Source organism: Dipteris shenzhenensis, chromosome 30 (assembly GCF_047967505.1).
Source record: "Dipteris shenzhenensis isolate YYH24624 ecotype China chromosome 30, Dip_SZ_1.0, whole genome shotgun sequence".
Lineage (NCBI taxonomy): Eukaryota > Viridiplantae > Streptophyta > Polypodiopsida > Gleicheniales > Dipteridaceae > Dipteris > Dipteris shenzhenensis.
The window spans coordinates 41,239,013-41,255,934 of record NC_141625.1 but is presented as its reverse complement, the minus strand read 5'-3'; the positions used below and the strand labels follow the sequence as shown (position 1 = coordinate 41,255,934).

At 44.4% G+C, this 16,922-nt stretch overlaps 1 protein-coding gene across 7 annotated transcripts in view; it reads right to left on the bottom strand.

Moving 5' to 3' along the window:
- NUDX14 (nudix hydrolase homolog 14) overlaps positions 1-16,922 on the bottom strand; it is a 90,991-nt gene that overhangs the window by 58,705 nt on the left and 15,364 nt on the right. For all 7 annotated transcript variants that reach the window (XR_015543940.1, XM_087401552.1, XM_087401556.1 and 4 more), the window contains 2 exons: positions 11,672-11,764; positions 11,455-11,547 (listed from right to left, as the gene is read on the bottom strand). Coding sequence is in view for 6 of the 7 variants with exons in the window: in XM_087401552.1 (XP_087257678.1) it covers positions 11,455-11,547; positions 11,672-11,764 (186 nt within the window). In the remaining variant the exon portion in view is untranslated. The remainder of the gene's footprint in view (positions 1-11,454; positions 11,548-11,671; positions 11,765-16,922) is intronic.

The window sequence follows — 16,922 nt, the reverse complement described above, 5'->3', positions numbered from 1 at the left end:
ATTGCCTACACAGGTGAAGGCTACACAAAAGAAGAGTTCTAGCTTGTCGCTAGAGGCTGGGCCTTGGCAGCTACACTAGCTTATACAAACTGTTGGCAATAGACTGTTGTGCTCAACGACCAATTAGAACTTGGCGTTGAGGCTTGAGCTACAGAAGGCTCAAGCATTGACTGTGCACTGTGGACTCTACGTTGACTCTACATTCAGATTACAGAAGCTGAGCAGAGGAGTGAGGAGTTAAGACTCAGGAGGTGCTCAAGCCTCAGTGAAGCAGCCTGCAACTACAAAAATTATATGCACAGTGCCAATGCTGTGTGCAAGTAGCACAGTTTAGTCATAATGAATTGCATGTATAATGTATCAATGCATCATATATTTGCCTATTGTGCAATGTACCAAGTTGATATTGATGGGACTTCAATTTGTTGCTTTAACAGTGAACTGTGAGAGCAGCAAACAAGTTACAACAATTAACTTTGAAGTTTGAATTCTCATGGCTCCTCCACGCCCTGATGCCCAATCCCCTTGGTGGAAGGAAGTGGACCTTCTAAATCCGAGGAGGTGCTTGCAGGAGGTTCACGAAAATGGACATGCCGCTATTGTGGCCAGCCAAAGACTGGCAATTCAGTGAGAGTGAAAGCTCACTTGTTAGGAGAGCAGAATAAAGGCATTAGCATATGTCCTTCAGTGCCAGAAAATGTTCTTTTACGCTTAAAAGCATTGGCAAATGCATCTAAGCATGGTGCTCGAGCTTTTATGCCTGATGGAAGTGCAGTGTCTACAAGTATTCCAATCTCAGCAATGCCTTCTATTTCAGTTGCCACTTCCAATCTTGGGAAGGGCAAGAAACAAGCTTCCTTAGCTGCCACTTGGCACCCTGGCAAGAAGGCAGAGGTAGATGATGCAGTGGGGCGTTTTTTTTATAGTGGTGACATTGCCTTGAATCAAGCCCGCAATCCTTATTTTGTGGATATGGTGAGGGCTATTGCAGCTTTTGGTCCCTCTTACACACCGCCATCTTATGAAGCCTTGAGAACCAAGATTTTAGAAGGAGAGAAGCACAGCATAGAGCAGGCTTTGAAGCTTGTTAAAGAGGAATGGAAGACATTTGGTGCTACCTTGATGGGTGATGGATGGAGTGATACACGTAGTCAATCTATTCAGGGCATAGTTGCATATTGCAGGGGTAAGTCATGCCTCTTGAAGTCCATTGATAACTCAGAGGGCGGAAAGACAGCAGAGAGGTTGGCTGATTTGTGGAGTGAATCTATTAATGAGGTGGTGGCTGATTATGTCATTCAATTCATAGCAGATGGGGAGAATTCCAACAGGGCAGCAGGTCGCATTTTGGAGGCACGTTATCCTAAGCTCACTTTTAGTGCTTGCATGGCACATTGCTTGAATAACTTGCTCAAGGACATAGGGAAGCTTGCTTGGGTTCATCCAATAATTGATTTTGCAAAGGATATTATTGGTTTTATCACACGACACCACTACATTCTTGCAGTGTATCGTTAGCTTGCCTCCAAAGACCTCTTGAAGTATTCAGAGACACGTTTTGCATACAACTTCATCATGTTGGAGCGTCTTCTAGAGGCAAAAAATGCTCTAAGGCAGCTTGTTGTGTGTAATGAATGGGAGGCGTGGAAGGAATCAAAGAGTGCAAATGCCTTGGAATGCAAGTCTTTATGCTTATCTGATGCCTATTGGGAGGATGTCAATCATATGGTGAAAATAGTGAAGCCCATCATCCTTTTGATGAGGCTTATGGATAGTGATGAGCCATATTGGCAAAGTTTATGAGGGGATGGGACAAAATGATTGAAAATGTGAAGGAGGTGGTGACTAATCCTGATAGGAAGCAAGAATTAGTAGACTTGGCAGTGGAGCGGTGGAACTCCTATCATTCACCCTTGCATGCTGCAACTCATGTCTTGGATCCTGAATTTCAAGGTAACAAGCAAGAGTCGGATAAGGAGGTGATGCGAGGATGGGAGAAGATACTAAAGCAAATGGTTCCAGATGCACAAGAGCGAAGGCAAGTAAAGGATGAGTTGGCTTTTTATAGTAAGAAATATGGAATGTGTGGCTCTGAGGATGCACAAAGGGACAGGTATATTGTGGTGTCTTCTCTATGGTGGGAGGATTATGGGGCTGATACACCTTTGTTGCAGAACTTGGCTATCCGCATTTTGAGTCAAGGAGCAAGTTCCTCTCCTTGTGAGTAGCTTTGGGCACATTGCATCAAAGAAGAGGAACAGACTTGGGACACAAAAGGCAAGTGACCTTGTGTTTGTGCATGCAAACTTACGTTTGCTGCAGAAGATGAATGTTGGGTACAGCCGTGAGGAATTCATTGGATGGCAGGAGAAGAATGGTAAGGCAACATGCCAGCAAATCGTTCCTGTGGTGGGTGCATCCATGGATGATGTTGGAGATGACCAAGAAGATGGAGATCATCCAGATGATGGAGATGATGAAGAGGAGGAAGAGGGAAGCAACCACAATGCTGCAGATTTAGATTGATCATTGATGTTGACAGTGTTGAGTGGATCATGCATGTAGCAGCTAGTTTTTTAAGTTCTAGGAGCCTCAGTAGTAGGAGGTGTCACTCTCCTTTTCTTGTATCCAGATTCAAGATTCCAAGACTCAAGATAATCTCATATGTTTGTGCCTTGTCTCTGATGGACTTTGCTTTTGTATGCCATTGGCAAGCTATAATGATTAATCTAGATTCTATTATCAATGATTATTCGTGAACTATGTCCTGAGTCTTGAGTCCTTAAGCCTTACTCCAAAAGCAATTGCAATGTTTTTGAGTCTTGCATTCTAAGTTTAAGCTTTCTAATGTATTGTTTATGGGTATGGTGACGTGGCGTTCGGAGTTCCCTTACCGTTCCCCCAAGGGTCGATGTTCCGTTGCCGTTCACGTTCCCTAGTAACTTTGGAAGCACGTTCCGTGCTCTCTCGAAGAGTGTTCGTTGTATTTCTCACTTCTCCAAGTACAAAGCAAATTCTCCCCTGATTGGGGGAGGGGGCCCTCAGTGGGTACACGGACCCAATCAGTTGTCGACTCTACTCTCTCTCTACCCTCATCTCTTTTCTCTCTCTATGGTAAACGCTAATTCCTCGCTAAAGGTTTAAAGAAGGTCTTTCTGTGAATTACACGATCAGATTACCGTTGCAAGTTACATTGGTATCAGAGCTTCGGTCTGTATCCAACTTGACTACCGCGAGTGTATGCTTGTGTTGACATCCAGAAAGGACACACAATCAAGCCCCATGGAAGGGCCAGGAAAAGATTCAACATCGAAGACTTTGAAGAGGAGAAAGACTACCAACAAGATACGCTTCTGCCAAATGCTCAAGAAGTGATGGTGAACCTTCTACAGCAGAATCGGGTCCTCCTGCAGCAACTCGGACAACATTCATCCCAGTTGGAAGAAAGCAAAAGACAGCTGGACCAGACAAAACAACGTCTGGTGGAAAAAGAAGTAGAAAAGCCGCTGGAAGAAAGAGGAACCACAAATTTTAAAAAACTGCTCTTGTTGATGCATGAGGAACGCAAAAATGAGGAGGCATTGCGACGCGCAGAGCTCGCCCACGCAGAGAGGCAACAACAACTAGAACGAGAGGCGATGCTTCTCCAACACAAACAAATGTTAGCCGCTATTTTGAGCGTAGCAACCGTCACTGCCACAACATCGTCATCCACAAAGGTAACACCACTCACTCAGTCCACTCCAAATTTTGTTAAGTATGATGGTGAGTGTGACCATTCAGCAATTTTGCAATTTATGCATCAGTTTGTAGCTCATTTTCTAGTAGCGCGGATTCAAGATGAGCAAGATAAAGTCCACCTTGCAACCCCTCATGGATTTCGTGGGGTCACTTCAGCATCCCTAGGTACGCGTAATATTGTTTGTCGCTTTAGTAAATATTGTATGCTTATTCCCTCCAAACAAACGGCCAACGCTGAAAATGTAGCTCGTTTGTTTATCAAGTATTGGTATCCCATTTGAGGGTTGCCAAAGACCATCACATCCAACACGGACTCCAAGTTTACCTCTAACTTTTCGCAAGCCTTGTTTGATAATTTTGTTGATCGTACACCTTATGAAGCAGCGTTTGGACAGCGGTTTATCTCACTCCTCACCTAGATGGTGTCTCCATCTCTTGAAGCCAACAAAACCACCGAATGAATGGCAGAGATTACGGAGTCGGTGAAAAGCCACATCACCAAAGCTCAAGCATCGTATACGCACCAGGCTAACAAATCCAGACGAGATGTCCAGTGTAAAGAGGGTCAATGGGTGTATTTACGCATTATCAAGCAAAGATTAAAGCAGGTGGGCAAGTGACGCCCTAAGCTGTCCTTCAGGAGCTTCGGACCATTCCCTATTATTCAAAGGATCAACCATGTCTCAATGAAGTTACACCTACCAGACACTTGGACTATGCACAACGTGTTCCATGTAGCTTGGTTAAAGCCATATTTCTGACCTCCTCTTTCAGAGATTTCCGACAAGCAATAACCTGAAGTTCTTGATGAAGCCGAAGTTTTGCAGCCAGAAAAGATCCTTCTTCATAAATTCAAGCATGGGTCAAGACCCAAGATCCGTGAGTTTTACACCAAGTTCCGTGATCGAGGTACCCATAAAGCAGTGTGGGTTGGACGAAGATTTTTTCCAAGATTTTTCCCAAATATTGGCGGACTACATGGAAGCAATGAACCTACCGCCAAGTTGAGGAAGAGGGAATGTCACATGCACCCCTACAGTTGGGTGCAAAGTGACACACTGGCTGCATCGACAGGTGTGATATAGTTTCCTGATAGGAGATTTTGTCGTATGTTGTGACCCCTTTGTGAGCCCTTGTCCAGGGACAGTCAGGCACAAGCTACATAGGTCAGTCTTTCAGCCTTAGGTCAGGTCAACAATTCAGTTCTTGTTCACTAGTCCCCACTGGAGAGCAGTAGGTTAGTGTTTCCTTCTTATAGCATAGGTCTTAGCCTTGGTTAGGAGCCCCTTTAGGGCCCCCAAAGGCTGGACAGGTAAGCAGGGAAGGCAGCCTGCAAAGGCTGCCCAAAAACTCCCCGGCAAATGAGCCAGGGAGGGCTTTTATAGGCTGGTTGTAGGCCAACCAGTCAAACAAACTGACCGACCCAGTCGGCTGTTTACAGACTGGGTTGGCTCAGTTCCAGCCCTATAAAAGGGCCCCTTGGCTGCCCTTTTGAAGCATTCAGCTCCTCCTGCCTTCAGCTCTCCTACAGCTCCACTTCAGCCTCCTTGTGCGGCCCCTGAACTCCTCAGATCTGGCCCTGCTCTAGCCTCAGTCCCTTGGCCATCAGTTCAGCCTGATCTCAAGGTGACCACGGAGCACAACAGTCGGAGGTTTGGACCAGCAAACGGAGAGAGGTTTGGACACTGTTTCCTCAGCTTTCTCAGCTTTCTTTTATAGGCTACACAGCCTACTTCTTAGCTCTATTCTCTCAGTCATGTCTCAGCTCTCTCTCAGCATGTATTACTCTCAGCTTTCACTCTTTCACTCACCCAGTAACCCTGCATTCCGGTGGACAGCACAAGCCTCTTCCTTGCCTTGCAGAAGCGTCCTACATCATCAGTGTGGACAGCATCAAGGTCTCGGTATTGGTCGGCGTTGCCTCTCAGGTCTTTGGGTCTGCTATACGTGCGCACAGTGAGCACTTCAGAAGCGCGTTCCGTGCTCTCTCGAAAAGTGTTCATTGTATTTCTCAGTTCTCCAAGTATAAAGCAAATTCTCCCTTGATTGGGGAAGGGGGCCCTCAGTGGGTACAGGGACCCAATCCATTGTCGCCTCTACTCTCTCTCTACCCTCATCTCTTTTCTCTCTCTATGGTAAACAACGCTAATTCCTCACTAAAGGTTTAAAGAAGGTCTTGCTCTCAATTACATGGTCGAATTACCGTTGCATGTTACAATACCGGACTTGTAGAAGCCATTTGTTGTTCAAGCTGAGCCAATTTGTTGCAGGAAGGCCTTGCCGTTGCCTAGGAGAAAGAAAGAAAGAAAGAAAGTTTATTAAAGTCTTTGGAAGACCGATGGATCTATGAGACTGAAAAACCTGGTACAAACGAGCTGTGGTGGTGGAGCTACTAAACAAGCATCCACACCAATGCAAATGCAAAATATGTAGAATGTCAGTACTAAATCCTAAGTACAACATAGTCATGTCATGTCGGTAGTCGACTATCTCATCATCATCATCATCATCATCATCATCACGAGCAAGACATCAGGGTGGATGTGGCAATGGGGGCATGAAATTGGCGATAGAGTGTTGTCGGCCACTCAAAGGTGCAGCCCTGGCATGTCTCCTGGTCATAGATCTGCATCTAGCCAAGGCTACTATGACCCCCGTCGGGCGAGACTCGACTCAAACGTGGAGGGAATGTCTCCAAGTGTGATCTGTGTGTCAACCCTCTGTCTGAGCTGTTGGGTTACAGGTCACGGTTATGTCGAGACCTCGTCCCGTGGGTGTCCATGTGATCTGGCTGGAAAAACTCCGTGATAGAGCTCTGAGAGGAATCAGCCAAGGAAAAAGTCTGCTCCTGTCTCCGTGCTCGAAGTATCCTCTCGCGGTGTCTGAGAGCACAAGATAAAGGAGACTAAACTGAACTAAGATTTTATGAGAAAGAGCTACTAGTAGTGATTCATGCCTTAAGAGTTTGGAAGCATTATCTTTTGGGGACCGATTTCTTGATCTTGATTGACCACCAAAGTATTCGTTTGCGCTAATTTTCTAGCTGGGTTCAATTTTCAGATTCAGCATATGACCTGAAAGGAGAACGTGGTTGCTGATTCCCTATCTCATGCTATCTCACAAGCCCATGAGGAGCTATCAGTTATGAAGGATAAATACAAAGAGGATCTTGATTTTTCTAGTAAATCAAGGAGGTGGACATAAAGATCACTATGTAAGTGATCGATACCCCTACGGAATCAAATTAGAATATGTGTCACAAGTGATATGAGGCAAAAGGTGAGAGATGAACGTCACAGTCCTGTATTTGCCAAGCATCGAGGTATGTCACCAACTTTAGGACAGCTTGAAAGATATTTTATTGGCTCCATATCAGAAAATATGTCTTTCAGTATGTTGCATTCCTACCCTATTTTGACTGCAAAGTATGATCGTGAGAAGCCACAAGGATTGCTTCAGCCCTTACCTTGCCATGGAATTTGTTACAGGTTTTCCTAAGTCGCCGCAAGGTCATGATATATGATTCGGACAGTAATTGGCACATTCTGTAAATAAGCCCATTTTTTCCATGTAAGATGTTGAAAGCAATTAAGGCAGCGACACTTTTTATTAAGCATATGTTTGTACATCATGGTATACCTTAGTTGGGAGTTTCAAACCGGGATAGCGAGTTCACCAACAATTTTTACGCACATTGTTTGATAATTTAGATACCAAGCTAGAATGTTCATCTTCCTCTCATCCGGAAACTGATGGGCAAAGTGAAGCTGCAAATAAGGTTTTGTTGGAATTGCTGCGATATCATGTTCATGATCATCCATAATTGCAAGAACGATCTCTCTCAGAAAAGCTCCCGTGGAGGTAGTCTATGGAAGGCCTTTATCCTTACCTGCGTTACCCACCACGAATGAAGTATTCGCTGCAGACCAGTTTATTGAAGACCAAATATCAGCATATGATTATATGCGCAAACACAATCTTCGAGTCTAAGAACGTCAAAGAAGCTCTACAAATAAGCGATGGAGGGCTGCCAAATTTCAAGGTCATTGGGTACTTTTACGCTTTAATCAAAGCAACACTGAAATAAAAGGTGGGGAACAAGTTGTCTATGTCAAGCTTGCCTTGCGTTACTATGATCCCTTTCGGATTTCTTAGCAGATTAATGGCATACCTTTCCTATTACACCACATTGGAAAATTCATAATGCTTTCATGTCAGAGCTCATAACCATTATGAGGGATCTATACCATTTCTATTGCCATGGATGAAGAACAACCCGAGGTTGTTGATGAAGTTGTCATACCTAAGTAGATTCTCTATCATAAGGACAAGGATACACGTAAAGGACGCTATAAGCACAAGTATCTACTCAAGTTTTAACAATCTCACCACTAATGCCAAGTGGGTGGATCGCCATTACTTGGCTGAATATCCTCATCTCATACAGCTTTATGAGAAGGCCTTACAATTGAGTACCCCTGCTTAGTTGTTGTCAGTAGAGGACAACTATTTTGATGACGGAGTTTGATCATTATTGGATATCCTATTTTCATTTATTATGATCACATGTTCAATGACCACATGTGTGAGTTCTTGTGACCGGACATCACATCCCGGCCAGTTATCTTCTACAAATCAAGTGCACATGGTTATTCACAGTTCGGAGCTCTTAACATGGCTGATCACTATGTGTACAAATATTCAGTATAGCTTCTATCACCTTCAACGTGACCATATTATTTTTAGTGCTAGCACATGACACCTTTAGTGTGTCCGTGACACCTTCAGCGCGTCTAAGTCACCTCCAGTGTGACTCTGTCACCTTCAGTGTTTTGTCATCTTCAATATGACTATACCATCTTCAATATGGTTTACTTTTGCTGTCTTCAGTAAGATCTTGTTTACACCATCTACAGTATGGGGGTGGATCCATGATAACTACACAACTTCTTAACTAATCCTTTGTAAGTACCTCCAGCCTAAGTATCAAGCAAGAGTGTTTATGACTCCTCCTTGGGGGCATACTCCCTTTCAATCATTGCAAATTTTTAAGCCTTAATTCCTCACCTCTAGTGATTCCTATTGGCAAAGCAATACTCCAATAGCGAAGCTTATACTGGAGGCATGGGAAACCCTGCCAGCTAAATGATGGTTATGAGAATCTTTATTTTTTTCTTGCCTCTGATTCCACTCATGAGTTGGCAAAATAATATTGGACGTGGATGGGAATCTGTGAACTTACAAATAGGACACAAAATCTAGCTCATGGCTCGCCGTTTGGGAAGTGACTTTGGCTGTATGTAGCATTCACGGTCTTTGTAGTTCAAATGGGATCTACACATACTCTCCTAGAAGCATGGGGTATAGGTAGAATCTCAAGGTAGTGCCACGGCCCAGTTTCTAGACATCCCTTGGAAAAGGGAACTCCTTTCCTCAATACCTATGAAGAATCCTATAGGGGAGGGGAAAGAGGCGGCTGACAGAGGGGTCCCAGCCTTGTCCTTACCCGAGGGCAAAGGAACAAGACTGGGTCACGAAGGACTGCAGGGGGAGAGGGAAGCGGATGAACCTGCTATGGCGGGGGGGCAGGGAGGAGGAGGAGGGTGGGTGAAAAAGGTAACAACGGTAGGAGAGGCAGGGAGAGGAGGGGGGGGGGGAGCTAGGAGGAGGGGGTGGAGGGGGAAGGATCCAGGGGGTAGAGGGAGGGAAGCTAGTGCATGACGTGGATTTCACATCAGTGAAGTTACAAGTCGTTTGACTATTTTCTATCACTCTCCACCTGATATTAAGTTATCAACATGCCATATGAGATGTGTGGCACATGCATGGACTCCTTCCCCTTCTCTTAAACTTGATGGCATCGGAAAGGTAACGGGCTAGGAGAAGCTCGCTGTCTTACTTCCTTAAAGACTGTCACTTGCATGTGTGATCTCTCGAAAAGATGCTGAAATCGATAAATATTCTTTAGAGTTTCCACTCTTGAATTCTAATTCTCACAAAATCTTCATCAAGACCATCGTCTAACCCTTTGGGCTGGGCCGCCGAGTGGCTGATCTGCCATGTTCTGAAGCCACGATATGCTTGAGATTCAAAAAAGATCAGATCTGAACTGATTTCTAAGGCCGGCTGAGCCATATAAGACTGGTTCGTGAAAAGTAACTGTTTTGGAGCAGCAAGGAAAGCTGAACCAAATCGTCAAGATCTGAGGCTGTTATGGCCTAGATATTCACAATAATAGGACAGCCAACAAGGCTGAAGTCCTCTAGTCAAAATTTGCTGAAATTCAAAAGCTGCTTGCAGGCCTAAAACAAACGTGCTTTGCATATCAATTTGAAGTGGTCTAAAAAGGCAGAGCAAGCTGAGCTGGATCACAATCAAATAGGGGCTCCTTGTCCCAACCTTGGTGTTGAAAAACTCTCCCTCGGGCTGAACATCCTCTGGCTCTTCCAAATCATTGATGTCCCTCCTCAATCTAGCAATTTCTTGGATTGTGGCCACCAAGGAAAGTGGCAAGGCTGAGCTCTGATACCACTGAAACCTTAACCAATCCTTAAACTAAGCTTCCACAGTCAAAATGCTTCAAATGAACCTCCCTTTTATGGTACTTACATCCATTTGCTTGCTCACATGTGGGATATCTCCTCCATGAAGATGGGTATCTAATGAAAAATGATTGCCTATGCATCACCCAGGAGATGAGGAAAATGGTTAATTCACACCTTAGGAAACAAGGCCAAAACTGGCTGGGAATCAAATCGCCGTAGAGAGAGAATGTGGGGGAGGAAGGGAGATGGAAAAAACACAGCACTAGGGGCCAGAAATAAGGGCTGGCCCTCCCCGTAGGTCTTTATTGCAATAGAAATCTGTTTGTACAAGGTGGCTCCTGAGGGAGCAAGAAGCTGATTACAAATCTCAACATCAACTGAAAGCTTGGAGGCCCTTAATTTATAGACTAGGCCAAGCAACTGGAAGTATCTGCTTTCCAAAAGCTGGCCTGCTCTCTTGCCTCGAATAGGTGGCTTTCCCAAAAAAATGATATTTCTCCAAAAGTTGGTACTTTCTCCATAAAGTCGGTCAACTTTTATGCTTTTAGCTCAAGTGGGTCCTTCATTAAATGAGGCATCACTTACCTTGTGCTTTTCCCCTTGTAAGTGGGGGAATTAAGCTCTCTCCAAAGTCCTGCACCTTGCACAAACAATATCCAACACTTTAAAACCCATTAGAGGTTAGCCAAATACATGCATGCTAGTTCTTGGACTAATCCTAGTCCGCTGTGTGTATCCCCACAGTGTTCTTTAATCAATGCAATGCAAAGGGAAATCAAAATTGTTCTAGTTAACCGAGACCAAATACAGCTAGACTTAGTCACAAGCAGTGAGAAGTCTGAAAGGAGGCAGATTAAATAAAATGAAGGCAGAGACAAATGAGAGATTCACGAAAAATCACAATCCTTTTCAAATGGCATACGGAATTACAATGAATAATTTGATATCAGCAATTGGAAAGCTTACGCATCAGTATACATGGAACATGAAAAGAATATTTCCTCATCAGGTGAAGGATGTCAAACAAAGTCAGAGTTAACGGTTTCTGTTGCTTAAGAGTCATCCAGCCTCAAAGAGAAACAGAAAAAGGAGGAACATTCTGATGAGATTCCAGAGATACTCAAAGATGCTACATGATAGAGAATACGCTCCTTAAGAGATTCTTTACCTCTCGAGCAGCAGTCCCAACAAAGTCCCCTGCATCATCGTCTAGCATGCCTGCAGGCAATTCAAGAATTACACGACCAACAGGGACTCTTGCCTGCATCAACAGTCCATTGCCGCAGTTCAGACGCCATGACAGCCATGCATGAACCAAGCCTTCAATGTCCAACTCATCAACAACTGTATTTCAAAAAGCCTCAAAGAGACTAACTCCAACAAACCTGTTCTGTAAGAACAACATATTTTTCTCCCTCACATTCCAGTAATATGAAAATGCCCACTGCCCCACCACGAGCAAATACAATGCCTGGAAGCTGCAGTGCACTCAGCGACTAAGTAACAGATGAAGTCATGAGAAAACATACCGATGGATGTTTAAGCTTAGCTGGAAACAAAAAATTGACAGGCTTGAAATGAACTACAAACATTGAACGCCTTTAGAGAACTATGACTTAAGACTCAACTGACTCATAGACTTTGGGCTCCAAAATGCCCATTTTCACAAACAGACCACTTAGGTCTAACACCGCCCCATCAGCAAAATAACATCAGCCATTTGAAGGTTGTCCAGGTAGAAACATCTGGAATTTCAATGTTGAAGATGAAATTTCACATGCGCTTGTCGAGGTAGAAACATCTGGGATATCAATGTTGAAGGTCAATAGGGGGGCTATGAGAGAAAAAATCTATTAATTTGTCTGGGAGAAAGTGAAAGGGGTGAAAAGGAAGGCTCATAACCTAAGGTACAATGAAAGACTTAAAGAGGTTTTGTCACATGCACCCCTGCACTTGGGTGCAAAGTGATAGACTGGCTACATCGACAAGTGCGTAATAGTTCCCTAATAGGAGTTTTTGTCGTATGCTGTGACCCCCTTGTGAGCCCGTGTCCACGGACAGTCAGGCACAAGCTACGTAAGTCAGTCTCTCAGCCTTAGGTCAAGTCAGAAGATCAGTCCTTGTTCACTAATACCCACTGGAGAACCGTAGGGTAGTGTTTCCGTCTTAGGTTTAGGGATAGGTTTAGGTCCAGCCTAGGATAGGAGCCCTTCTGGGCCCCCTCAAGGCTGGAACAAATGAAGAGAATGGCAGGGAAGGGCTGCCTTTATAGGCTACCCTGCACCCCTCCCTAGGCTGCCATTTATGGGGTCTAGGGCTGGCATTTATGGAGCCTAGGGCTGCCTTTATGGGGCCAGTAAACCAGCCCCAAAAGCCCTAAAAATAGGGACTCCATGCCCTCTTTCCTCATTCAGTTCTCCCAGCACTTCAGCCTCCTGCAGCTCCCCCTCAACCCCCTCTGAACAGCCTGACACTCACTCCCAGTGGCCCTCTAACCAGCCTCAGCCTTTGGCATCAGTTCAGTGAAGGAATGGAGATAGATAGAGAGAGTGAGAGCAAGAGAGAGTGAGAGAGACGTAAGCTTGAAAGCTGTAGTTGCTCAATAGAGTGTGTAAAAGAGTACAACACAAAGTAGTGTAGATAAGGTTTTGTCATAGTGACAAAACCTTAGTAGTCACTAACCATAGTTAGTGAACTAACTGCAGTTAGGGGGAAAAACCTCTAAAAGAGGGAAAAGTGCCCCTAACTAACTTATTATATTACATTGGTCACTGCTGAACTATAGATATAATTCCAACACCCCCCTGCAGTGCCAATGTCATGTACAAGGCTGATCAATCACCAAACGGATATAAGTTCAGGGCACTGCGAAATGCCTCGAACTTCTCACGTGGTAGTGCTTTGGTGAAGATATCTGCAACGTTGTCATGTGTGGACACAAAGATCATACTGATCTCTCCTGCATGTAACTTCTCTCTGACGTAATGATAGTGAACCTCAATGTGCTTCGTGCGAGCATGAAACACTGGATTCTTTGCCACTGCAATGGCACTCTGACTATCAGTGAGAATTGGAGAAGGACCCTCCAAAGACAGATAAAGATCAGCAAATAAACGTCTCAGCCAGACACATTCCACTGTTGCTGTGAAAGCTGCCCTGTACTCAGCTTCACATGATGAGGTAGCCACTGTAGATTGTTTCTTGCTTAGCCATGAAATGCAAGATTTTCCCAAAAAGAAACAATTGCCACTAGTGGACTGCCTAGTGTCATAATCACCAGCCCAATCTGAATCACTGTAGGCATGCATCTGCAAGTCACCCCCCCTGGGAAATAGTAAGCCAAAAGACTTGGTGCCTTGCAAATAACGGAAGATGCGCTTAACTGCCTGCCAATGCATAGTTTTAGGGCTGTGCATATACCTGCTCACCTGAGATACTGCAAACAGAATATCAGGCCTAGTATTGCAGAGATATATGAGGCATCCAACAGCTTGACTGTAAAGTGTGGCATCAACTGATTCTCCTGCATCATGCATTGTGAGTTTCAGCCCCGGTTCCATAGGAGTAGATATGGGCTTACACTCTTGCATGTTAAATCTGTCCAAAAGTTTCTGAACATACTTGGACTGAGACATAACAGTGCCACGTCTCTCATGAGAGAACTGGATCCCCAAATAAAAATGAAGCAGCCCCAAATCTGACATATCAAAGTGGGTCTGCAAATCAGTTTTGAAATCTGCAATTTTGTCGTCATTGGACCCTGTGAGCAGTAAGTCATCAACATAAAGAAGGATGACTAATATTTCCCCCCCATCCATCTTGATGTAGAGGGTGCTCTCAGTAGGACTATTGTGCAGCCCCTTGCTGGTCAAAAATGCATGTATCTTGGCATACCATGCACGAGGGGCCTGTTTCAGCCCATATAAAGCTTTATTAAGCTTGCAGACTTGAAGTGCATTTGCTGTAATTTCAAAACCCGGAGGTGGTTTGACATACACCTCTTCCAGCAAGTCCCCATTTAAGAAGGCTGTTTTGATGTCCAACTGATGAACATTCCACTCAAAATGTGCAGCCATTGCAATTACTGAGCGGATGGTGGTCATCCGGGATGTAGGAGCAAAAGTCTCCTCATAATCTATGCCCTTTTTCTGAGCATAGCCTTTAGCAACCAGCCTGGCTTTATATCTGTCAATGGAGCCATCTGGCTTCCGTTTGACTTTAAATACCCATCGTGTGCCAATAGCATGTTTACCCGGTGGCAAGTCCACAACATCCCAAGTCTGATTTTTGGCAATGGACTGCAACTCATCGTGCATGGCATTCATCCAATGCACATTACCTTGTGCCTCTTCAAATGTGGCAGGCTCCTCTTCATCAAGGAGAGTACCTGCATATGCTGATTCCACTGAATTAGCACCTTCCATGTGCCTTGCTGCACTGCGAGTCCTGCCAGGTAACGGAGCATCAAGTTTACTCTCCCGGAGAGTCTGTAACAGCCAGTTTGGGACTGTTTTTGCTGCATGTATGTCTGCAATTTCTTGCTGTACCACTTGTTCCACTTCCTGTGGAGGAGGCATGACATCCCGTGGCGGAACTGAAGCAGGGGAAGGTTGCTGTAAATTCTGATTTGGATCAGAAAAATCAGCGGGGGAACCCAAAGCAATGGGTAGCAACCCTTGAAATACATCTTCTGAAGGTGAAGGCATTTGAAAATCAGCCTGAGTGTAAGCTGAATTTTCAGAAAATATTACATCTCTACTGACAATGACTTTGCGTGTAGCAGGATTGTAGAGACGATACCCCTTGCTTTCTGCACTGTATCCAACAAATATGCATTTGATGGCTTTATCTGACAATTTGTGCCTAAATTCAACTGGCACATGTGCATAGGCAAGGCATCCAAAGACTCGGAAGTGATCCACTGAAGGCTTTCTGTCATTCCAGACCTCAAAAGGAGTTTTTGTTTTTAAAGCCTTAGTGGGAGCCCTGTTCAAAATGTAATTGGCACACATCAAACCCTCTAACCAGAATTTATGAGGCATGTGTTTGCTTTTCAGCATACATCTGTCCATCTCCATGAGGGTTCTATTTTTCCTCTCAGCTTTGCCATTTTGCTGAGGGGTTAGCTTGACTGTGAGCTGATGCACAATACCCTTTTGTTTGAGGAAAGCATCAAATTCTGCAGATAGGTATTCCCCACCTCTATCCGTGCGTAATATCTGTATCTTGAGCCCGGTTTCATTTTCAACCATGGCTGAAAAGTGTTTAAATACTGTGAACACTTCAGATTTCTTTTTCAGCCCATAAACCCAAGTAAAATTGGAGTAGTCATCAATAAATGTGACAAAGTAGAGATGACCACCCAATGAAGGAGTCCTCATGGGACCACAGACATCACTGTGTATAAGCTGCAATTTGCGAACAGCTTTAACTGAACCATCCTTCTTGAAGGGAAATCTATGCATTTTACCTAAAATGCACCCTTCACAGGCATGTGGAGGAGGTATTGCTAGAGGTGGCAATGCATCAACCATTGAAAATTTCTGAAGTGTCATCAAGCTGTTGTAATGCATGTGGCCATATCTGGCATGCCATAATTCTGCATTTTGCATGGCAACAGTAGGGGAAGAAATTGCCAAAGCATGAGCTGCTCTTTTCTGAAAAATATCAAGCTGAAAAAGCCCACGCAGCAGAGTACCAGATAACATTAAGGCATTGTTAGCTTCCCTGTCCCGGACAGCACATTTGTCATCCTCAAAGATGACCTGAAATCCATCTCTGTTAAGAGTGGACACTGAAAGGAGATTTTTGGTTATGCCAGGCACATATAAAACATCAGAAAGTCTGAAAATTGAGCCATCAATTGCAGTGAGCTCAACTTCTCCTGTGCCACGTACTGAATATGAGGAGTTATTGGCACAAGTGACTTTCTTACCAACAGGAGGTGGATGCAAGGAAGTAAAAAGAGACTTCCTCGAAGTGATGTGCTTGGATGCACCGCTGTCAAAATACCATATGTTCAGTGTTTCATCAACACTGAAAGCAGATGCATCTGAAGGAGAGTCAAAACTGCAAGTCAAAAATGCATAAGTGTCATCACTGCATGAAGCTGTACTATCCCGAGCATCTGGAACAGCCAACCTAGAATCAGAAATGCAAGATAAAAAGGCATAATCTTGACCAACAAAGTTGGCTGCAGCATCCCCACTGTCAGATGCACAAGGGGCTGAATCTGAAACAGCCATTCCTGAGCTGTTTTTCTTTTCCTTTGCAATCCTTTTCCTGCATTCTGCTATGTGATGACCTGGCTTTTTGCAGTAGTGACAGAAACCCTTCTTTTTGGGCTTGCTTGCATCACTTTTAGCCTTTTGTGAAGGCTGTCCTGACCCACTGGAAGGCTGATTTGCTGCTGTTTTTGCCTGTCCCTTTGTTTTTGATTTGAATTTTGAGAGCATTGCTTGTTCACCTGCACGTGAAGCCAAATTTTTCCTGGTCTGCTCTTCCTGAAGCAGAAGTCCTATCAGCTCATGAAAAGAAAGAGGATTTGCACCCCCCCTCAATGATAAATTCAGCGAAGTATGAAAGCTGAGATAAGACTCAGGAAGAGAATTCAGAGTGGTTGTAATCATCTCTGAA